This window comes from Coloeus monedula (genome assembly GCF_965178545.1).
Source record: "Coloeus monedula genome assembly, chromosome: 5".
Lineage (NCBI taxonomy): Eukaryota > Metazoa > Chordata > Aves > Passeriformes > Corvidae > Coloeus > Coloeus monedula.
In genome coordinates, this window is record NC_138785.1 from 51,919,317 (window position 1) to 51,929,109 (window position 9,793).

Genomic DNA, 9,793 nt, shown 5'->3' on the forward strand with positions numbered 1-9,793 from the left:
GCCTGATCCCCTGGTTGTCTTGTACACGCCATGTGATCTCACTCAAGATAACCAACAGATTATCCATAACCTTCCTGGCCACCAAGGTCAGGCTGACAGCCCTGTAGATCTCCCAGATCCTCCTTCTGGCCTTCTTGTAGATTGGCATTGCAGCGGCCAACCTCCAGTCATCTGGGACCTCTGCAGTTAACCAGGAAAATGATGGAGTGGCTTGGTGAGCTCTTCCACCAGCCCCCCCTCAGCACCCTCAGGGGGGATCCCATCCAGCCCCATAGACTTGTGAGTGTCTGAGTGGCTCATCAGGCCACTTACTACTTCCTCTGGGATTGCAGCAGATCTATTCTGCGCCATGTCCCTGTCTATGAGTTCAGGGGCTGGGTAGCCTGAGTATAACTGACCTTTCTGTTAAAGAAGAGACAAGGAAGGCGTTAAGTCTTTCAGCTTTTTCCTTGTCCTTGGTTACAATGTTCCCCTCCATGTCCAGTAAAGCATTGAGGTTTTCCTTGGCCCTCCATTTGTTGTCAGTGTATTTGTAAAAACACTTTTTATTATCTTCCATTGCAGTGGCTAGATTGAGTTTAAAATGAACTGTTATATTTATGTATTTATTATGTATTTTTATATTATATTTATATAGTTATATGCTGAAAGGTGGTTTAGAAGTAAACATATCTCTTCGGGGTTCTCTGATACAGTTACAACATTTTAGATCTTGCTGTGGCTGATGACTTGACCTATGTGCTCAGGCTGAGTAGGCAACAGGAAGTTTTTTATTTTGTCACTGGAGAGCAGTCAAGGAAGTTTTCGTAGCTGGCATGTCACATTTTTCATGTAATTTTACATTTCCTTAGAGGCCAAGTTAACAAATTAAGACATTCTCAAGAAGAAAAAATAATTCCCATGTGTGGAAGCTATGATGGAGCAGGCAGGAGAAAGATATTACAGATGCTGGAAAATATTGGCTAGCAAGAAAAGCAACAATCTCTGTAGAAATGGCTTGTTACTGGACAAATGTTCAGTGACTGCATCATCCTAGTGCTATTCTGCACAGCATTTACTTAAACATATTATTCTTTTAATATAATAATTTGTTTAGTTTACTGAGTAGCTGAGTTTACTGCATGTCCAAAGAAGGAAAACTAAATGAGTGACGGGCCTGGAGGACAAGTCTTATGAGGAGCGGCTGAGGAAAATGGGGTTATCATTCCCCCCAGACATAGTGTTCTAACACAGGGCTCTGGGGGTCCCAGGGCCCATCACTGGGGTTGAAGACAGAGAAAAAGATGGGGTTAAATGTTTCTGCTTTGTCACCTCCTGATTGTGAGGTGACCAGCCTCATCAAGTAACAGCCCAGTGTTATCTCTGATCCTCCTTTTGCTTTTGACGTATCTTAAAAAGCCCTTTTTGTGACCTTTATAGTGCTGGCCAACTTGAAATCTAATCAAGCTTTGGCCACATGAATTTTCTCCCTACAGCGGTGAACACCATTCCTGTAGCCCTGCCATGTTGTCTGTTGTTGCTTCCAAATACTGTATACTTTCCTTTTCTGCCTAAGTTCCAGAAGAAGATCCCTGCTCAGCCAGGCTGGACTTCTGTCTCACTTGTGTGACATCTTACTCTTTGCGATTGCCTGCTCCTGTGCTTTTAAGAGATGGTTCTTAAAAAGTGACCAGCGTTCATAGATTGCAGTACTTTCAAAAGTAGATTCCCAGAGCATCCAAAAGTATTACAGCATCTAAAGTCTGCTGTCCCCGTATACAGGGCCAGAGTTGTCCATAAAGCCAAGGGCAGTTGATCCAGAAAGATCCTGTAATTTCTTGTAGAATTATTCATTGCTGGTAGTGTCCTGGTCTGGGTGGTCAACAGTAGACTCCCACAACAATATCTGCTTTATTTGCTTTCCCATTCATCCTTACCCAGAGGCTCTCAACTCTAATATTGCCTAACGTTTTGGCTTTTGTTGAGACTTCTCCAGCTAGTGTGCCTTCAAAGCATGAGAGAGAGAGAGAAGGGCAGTTGATGAAGTGCTCTTAAATGACAAGAAGTAAAAGGATTAAACAGTGTTTTTTAAGTAAAGATAAGGTTTGTCGCTCTAAACTGATGGCATTGTGATCAAGACTGTTAATCCAGAAAAAGTATTTTAAAATACTCAAGAAAATATTTGTAAAATTATGTATCTGAAGTTTGCATTTTTTAAGATGTAAACATTTTTTTTCTAGCCAAAACCAACCGGTGTATTAGGTACAGTAAACAAACCATTATCTGCAACTGGAAGGAGACCATATATTAGAACTACAGGATCAGAGACTGGAAGCAGTGTAAACTCTGAGTTGAGCTCTTCTGCAGGAAACAGATCAAGGTACGGCTGTTCAAAATACCTTTCATCAGCTCTTTATGTCATGTTCTCCACTGTGCTTGCAAGTTTTAGGACAGGAGATGATTTAGTCTGTGTGCTTATGTGTTTGAGGAGTGTCCTTATTTTGTCTGGTTTTAAAAAATGTAGTAGTTCTCAGTAGGTAAAATCTCCATACTTGCTTTTTGGTTCGGTTTGTGCAGTTGATGTTTTGATGTATATTAGGATGTATAAATTAGGATTAATCCTGATTGGAAACAAGAAACTTTTTTGATGTAGATGTAATATTCTGATCTACATAAGATTAAGAATGATAAAAAAAGCTTGTTGAAGCAGGCCAGGGTCTCAGTGGAAAGGTGGACCATATGATTATAATATTCAGTGATTCTTCTAGCAAGCATTATTTTTACATGGATCCAGAGTTTTAAAATTTGTTGTAAATCTGGAGAAACAGTTTACACTTTCAGATTTTAGTATTGTTTAATTTGGTTTGGAATTGATTATGTGACTAAAATAAAGGGTTAAAGAAAGCAGAGAAAGTTAACTCTAGTTGCTAAATTTCATAAGGCCAAAAGGAAGTATAACTGTTGAGAATTTGTTCTGTAAGTGTGCATGATACAAGTTGTAATAATCTTGGCTTTTTCTTTTTTGTTACTTTTGTTTTTAAAACTATGAAGATTGGTCATTATTGGTGTTTATTATTCTTCACCACGTTTTCCAGTATTGGGTCGTTCTATCTGGAAAAAGAACACAGCCTATTTTACAGCTCTGGTCTTAAGTTTGCAAAAGGCATTATATGGTGATGTGTCTGTGGTAAGGGATTTGGCTCAATGACCAGCCAATTCCTTTCAGACCTTTCCCAGTTCTGGGAAAGAAAATAAAAGTGTGTACTCTGCCAAATTGAAATGTTTTTAAACTAATTTAGCCTATTGTGTTGATTCCCCCGCCCCCCGCCTTCTTTTTCCCCCCCCAATAATTCCAAACATTTTTCTTCTTTTCTGTATATTTTTGTTTTATTATGTCTTCCATGATGCTCCCAGGGAACAAAGTTCAGATATATCAGAAACCGGAGTCAGTGAAAATGATGAAAATCCTGTGAGGATTATTTCAGTCACGCCAGCAAAGACAGAACCTGTGAAAAACAAGGTATGTCCAGGGATTTTATGGACTGTATGTCTATAATAAACTTGGCATTGGGCCTTTTTTCAGTCCACATCACTGCGGGCGGTCTCTGAGGAAATGGTAACATCCAGTTTCATTTCATATAGTTCTATCAGCTTCCTAGTCTAACAGAAGACCCTTTAATTTCAAAACTGCTGTTTATTTTATCCAGAGTAATTTATAGAGCTCATTTGAATGGCCTTCCTCCTTCTTTTTTAAAATTGCAAGGTTACTCCCACCTTTATTCCACGTTTTGTAAAATAAGTAACAGTGAGGCTGGGATTTAGAGTGGAAGTTCACACCTGTAAAAAGCTTTAATGGAAGTTACTGCCAAGAAAATGTCAAGTGGTCCTATAGCATGAAATAAACATCTAATTTTTGGATTTTTGTCACAACTAAAATCTTAATTAAACTATTAAAAATACATTTTATGGTTCTCCCCTCTTTCATTAAAGAGAGAACACCATGTGTAAATCATAGTGATTTTTTAACTTACAAAACATACAATGGCATGAATTTTAACACAGTTGAGTCCTGCCCATGGGATAGATTAAACTCAAACAGCTGTACAGCACGCTGGGCTCTGCCTGGCTGGGAAGGACCTGTGGGACCATCCCCGGTGAACAACCAACAGAGCATGAGCTGGCTGTGTGTCTTGGCAGCAGTGAGGGCAGCAAGCTGTGTCCTGAGTAGTCAGCAGATTGAGGGATGTGTTTATTCCAGCCTATTTGGCATTCATTAGGCTATGCCTGGAATACTGTGTCCTCCCCAGTTTCATGCAGATACTGAAAAACTGGAGAGAGCCTTGCAGGAGGCACCAAGATGATAAAGGTGTGGAGAAGTTGTTGTGTGAAGAAAGTGTTGGGTTTGTTCAGCTTAGAGAAGAGAAGCCTTGGAGAGGATCATTCAGTCTTTCAGTATCTAAAAGGTATTTATGGAAAAGATGGATGGAAGGAAGTATTCTCAAGGCTGCTTGCTGGAAGGAAAAAAGGCTAGTGGGAGAAGTTGCTTCAGGGGAAATTCTGTTTGGATGCAAGCTGAAAAAAATACTAAAAAAAGAAAAATCTACATTGTGAAGAAATTTAAACACTGGAACAGGCTGTCCAGAAAAGTGGTGGAATATCACTGTTCATGGCTTGTCTTTTCAAGGCCCTGGAATAATCACTGAGGCCCTACTGCCAGCAGAAGATTTGACAGAATGATTTTCAAAGATCACTGCCAACCTAGATGATTCTGTGATTCAAAACAGATTTTTGTATTAATGTAGGGATACATAGACGGTTTAGGCTGTATGATTTTTAAGAAGTTAAATATCTGCTTAATCTCTTTTTATTAGATGAAATTAGAGTAATAAGCAGGTGTTTTGTATTTGTATTGTGACATAGAAAAGTTAGGCAAAGCACATAAAAAGTAAATTTTAAAAAAATGCTTTCTAGGTTCTTGAAGTTGAAATTTCAGAGTGGATATCTGTAAAGTTCATAAGAATAGCACGTGTGTCTGCTATGAAGCTGCTAGAACAGTAGTAAAGATTACAGAGATTGCCTGACTCATTTGAACACATAAGAAATAATAGTAGAGTATTTAACAAATTAAGTCCTTGGTTCAGATACAGCACTTAGTATAGTGACATTGGTTTGTTTGAAATTACTAAGTCATCCCAGCCATGCTTCTTCAGTATCCTTTTCTCTACCCCTTCTCCCAACTGCTTTGGAAGTCAGTGATCAAATGAAGGCTTAGCATCCAATTGCTTCCTCTTTGATTCCATATGAATACTGCTCTGTGTAGAGAAGTATATTGCTGACCCTTTCTGTTTCACATATACAGACACCTCTTCATAGTATTTAATCACTTCTTTACCTTGTTCAGGGTATTGAGAAAAACATGCATGTAGGCCATACCTATTTAGACATGACAAAGAATTAAAAAAACCAGCCAGTTTCATCTTTGGTGTGGTCTTACTTCTTTATTCCCTGCAAGCCTTGGGTTTTCTTTACTGGCACTTAGGACTTTGGTAAACAGCACCTTCACTGAATGTTGGTCTCAAGATTTGCATGTATGGAAGTAAATAGTAAATATTGCTGTATAGGAATAGCTCTTCTGCTCCTCTCCTGTCATTTGACAAAGAGACAGTAAAAGGAGCTTGTCCAGAAAAACCATCATGGGAGGAGCTGAAATAATTAGTCTTACTGTAATCTCTGTCCCACACAACTAAAAGATACATTGGGTGCAGATATTAACATTACACACAGTGTAGAAAATATTTTTGCAAGGATGAGGTTCAAAATCCCATTTAGTAAAACTTATTACTAGGTTTAAGACCACGTGATGTGTTTTTGTAACAATACTTAGAGTTTTAAAAACTCATATTTCTCTTGAAGGTAACTGTTTGAGTTTGCCTTTGGGAATCTTTTTTTCTTCACATTCATGATTTTTATTTTCTAGGAGATTAATTCTGATCAGACTACACAAGGAAATAGCACTGAACGTGGGAAAAAAAGAACAGCAACAGCATCTGGAACTGAGAATATTCATCAAAAAACAGAAGAAAAAAGTGTAGAAGAAACAGGCCCATCGCTGGCAGCAAAAACCAGAAGAGGGCGACCAACCAAACCGGAACCTCAGGGTACCACTGCAAAAAACGAGGAAACAAATAAACCAGCTGTCAGGGGAAGGAAGAGGGCAGCAGCCAATCAAGAAAGTCCAGGGAGTTTAGAGGCAGGTAATGCCAAAGCAGCAAAACAGCAAGACACAGCAAAAAAGCCAGCAGCAGCACAGAGACAAATTGATCTACAGAGGTAAAAATAAATAAATAATAAAATACGGCGGGGGGGGGGGGGGGGGGGGAAAGGGCGGTGGACCTTTCCTGTCTAAAGTCAGACCCTGAATTTGCAATTATAACAGACCTAGCATAGTTAAGGGCACAACTAAACCACAGTGGATGCCATGGTCCACCATATGTTGCATTGAGTTCTATTTTTCAAAGTGAATGCCTGGGCAGCTGGTGTTGGAGAAATGAATTTGTTTGGTCAGAACAGGATAAACTTTACCTGTTTTCGCCAAATGTTACTTTATGTCTGTTGCCTCTTCATTTCCCTTCCTGGCCTTGCTGTGTAAAACAACTAAGAGTTGAGGTTGTTTCAGTGCATTCATTAATCCCAGGCACACAGGCATTTGGGTTCTCTGCTGTGCTTCACTTCATTGGTAGCAAAGGCTTGGAAACTGACTATCTTTAATTAAGAGGAAAAATTGTAATTCTGACTATTTTCTGTTATTTTGGGTCTGTGTTTGTTTTAAGATTAGCAGTACTGTAATCTGTTTTAAGTAACTGAAAAATAACATTTGGAACTTCATAAACTACAGAACAGCTTTTGGATGATAATCCGGGCTACTTCAGTGTTTAAACGTGCTGACTTGGTTTGCAATATAAGCAATTCATTATGCACATAAACACGAGATGTCTGTTTTGCTGGACCTGGTACCTAATTAATGCAAAAGTGTCCAAAGTGGTAGAGCAATAAGGTCTGCAGACCAGTGTGCTCTAAGGAATCACAAATTAATCTAAAGGAAGAAAGAATCATTGGAATAGTTTTTCTGGAGATTTGTAAGTTGAAGATCTTGCAAAGAACTTTGAACAAAAATAGTTACCTTCTTAGAGCAAGGTTTATACACCAGTAAAATGTTCTGTCTGTCAAGAGTGTAATATTTGTGTACTGCTTTGCAATGCTTGTTTAAGTCTTCAGAACGAATTGCACTATCCATATCCTTTAATAAGCTACTGTATCAGATAGCATCTTTAAAATATGTAATATCTCAGTGTTTCTTGGACAAAATACCAAAACATTGTTAACGTTTTTCAGAAGCCAGGTGCTTGGAAGTGATGGAGATTCACTGTTGGAGATAGACTCAAGTTCAGAATACTCTCAGAATGCAATGGATCTTTTTAAGGCCTGTGGGAGCAGCCAGGAAGATACTGAGGATACAGAGATAGCAGAGGGAGGCTTCCTTAAGGTGTAGCAGGCATCTTGTATAGGACAATTCTCTCTTTTTACTTCTTTATTGCAGTTTATATAGTAAGGAATCAAAGAAATTTGTGTGTAAAAAACACTGTGTCTGATAGGTTTTTTGCTTCTAAGTAGACATGTACAAGTTACTGTAAGTACTTGGAAAATATTTGAAGTAATGCTTATTCTAAAGTAAAATGGGCTGTTTTTATAAACCTGGGTAATTCCAGTTAACTAGATCAAATTACTGTTCTTAATCTCTGATTCCAGTGAAAGCAGGGGATAACTGTTTATATTTATGCTGAAAAAACATTACTCAGTTATGGTATTATGAAATGCACAATTCAAGTTGTGTTACTTTCAAGTTTTTCAGGAAGTTGTGCTATTCAGTAAGGAAATTCAGTTGTATTCAATTAATTATGTAATTGTTGAGAAGATACGAGATGTAGATGGAGTTGGAAAAATCACAGTATAAAGAGTGTAAAAGCTGAAATGTAAACAATATTTAATAGGATTTTGATTCAGAATCACTTGGAATTTCCACGTCCTTACGATTAACTTTCATTTCCTTTTCTCCCCCCATAAAGGTAAAAAGAAAACTTGCTCGAAAAGGGAGGAAATGATGGCCAAATAAAGGCATGCTCCAAGCTTCTGCAAAAACTAGGATTCAGAAATTTCCTGTACAGGAACTGAAATTACTTCAAAACACACAGCTTTCAGCTCTGAAACCAGAAGGAAAACTATGCTTCCCTTTCACATGAAATTAATCCTTCTCAATGGAAATGTAAAGCAGAAACTCTTGAGAAAGAGGCTAAAAGCATCTGTACTTATTTCCCCAGAGACTTTTTTTATGAAAAGTCAATAATTAAGCAAATTGCTTAACACTTGGTTCCAGTTCCTGCATTCTGGAGTTTAAAAGTGTATTTACACCATTAACTTTCATGCTGCATTTTTTTTTAAAGAAAGTCAGAGAAGGTCCTTACACTGACATGTAAAATTCATGATCCTAGAGCCAGGTATTCCCATGTTTCACAGAAAAGGTAGAAGTCTACTGAATGGATTTTAAACAAGACTAGAGGAAAAAAAAAACACAAAAAAATTTTTTTGCTTTACTTTTGGAGACTGTTTTATGTATAATTCTTTCTGCCTGCCTACTTTTCTGCAAAAATAAGATGTACAGATTTCAGTTCCCTGCTATGAAAAGTCATGTGGTGGCAATTTTATAAATGTTGCTTTCTGATTTTTATCAGAGTGGGAAAGTAATCACTTAAAATTATTATTAATTTGCAAGTAGACATTTCATTTTTTAATTTTCCCTCCATTTTAGTTTAATATAATTTGCAATAAATGTACATATTGATGTTTGTTTTATAAAAACATATATCACTTTTAAGTGTTTTTACTCCTGCAGTTCTGTTGGAATATTCTAAATTTTAAAGGAGTAAAGACAGTCCAGCATTTGATTTTATAATGTTTGTCACCAGATTTTTATTATTGATGTAAAGAAAAAAAAATCAGTTTTTAAAAATAGTTGGACTTTGGCAGCTTTGTAAGGAAAGTTGGAAATGTTTAGGATTGCTCTCAATTTTAAGCATTGTGCTGATTGGAAGTAAGTCTGTTTTGCATTTTGTCTTCCTGTCCAGGCTCATTTTTTAATGTTTATTTTAGAAGATTGTTGCATCAATATTATGTTTCCTGGCATTGTTCAGCATAGATACAGTGTACACTTTTATGTACACATGATCATATTTAAGTTTGTTGCATAAAATAAACGCTTCTAGGTGTCATGTGGTGGTCCTTTTTTGATTTTTTTTTTTTTTTTCTTTCACAGAATACTAATTGCTATATCTGTATATGGGCTTGGACGTTCACAGAAGTATTATACAGAGCGAAGGAGTTGTAATGCAGACAGTAACGTAGTTTAAAAGTTAAGTTTTTTTGGTAAAGTTACAGTGCTTTATCTTGTGAAGGGGGTTGGGTTGGTCTGCAGAGTGACAGTGAAGAGTTTGCTTTGTTTCCCACTGCCTCAGTTCCCTGTTTCTCTTCTGCAAATTTTGAAATCCCTTGATTCATATAGAAGAGCTGGATACTGGTGGCATTAGTTAAGGATTGCTTGTGCTCCTGAAATGGGTAGGGTGCAGTTGTGTGCTCTCAAACATGAGTTAAGTCTCTCTTAGCAAGCATACAGCTGATGTTATTTTTCTTCTGTGCATAAAGCAGTGTGTGCAGCTCCCCTTCTAAAGCAACCTGCAGTGCTTTGACCTGAAGGATTTGAAAT

At 37.6% G+C, this 9,793-nt stretch overlaps 1 protein-coding gene across 3 annotated transcripts in view; it reads left to right on the plus strand.

Annotated features, from left to right (window-relative positions):
- The window catches only part of PDS5A (PDS5 cohesin associated factor A), an 80,242-nt gene extending 70,940 nt beyond the window's left edge, over positions 1-9,302 (plus strand). For 2 of the 3 annotated variants that reach the window (XM_082282450.1, XM_082282452.1), the window contains 5 exons: positions 2,220-2,359; positions 3,394-3,499; positions 5,957-6,309; positions 7,372-7,522; positions 8,103-9,302. In XM_082282450.1, the coding sequence (XP_082138576.1) occupies positions 2,220-2,359; positions 3,394-3,499; positions 5,957-6,309; positions 7,372-7,522; positions 8,103-8,138 (786 nt within the window). In that variant the 3' untranslated portion in view covers positions 8,139-9,302. The remainder of the gene's footprint in view (positions 1-2,219; positions 2,360-3,393; positions 3,500-5,956; positions 6,310-7,371; positions 7,523-8,102) is intronic. The other variant, XM_082282451.1, reaches the window with a different exon arrangement.
- Positions 9,303-9,793: the final 491 nt, after the last annotated feature.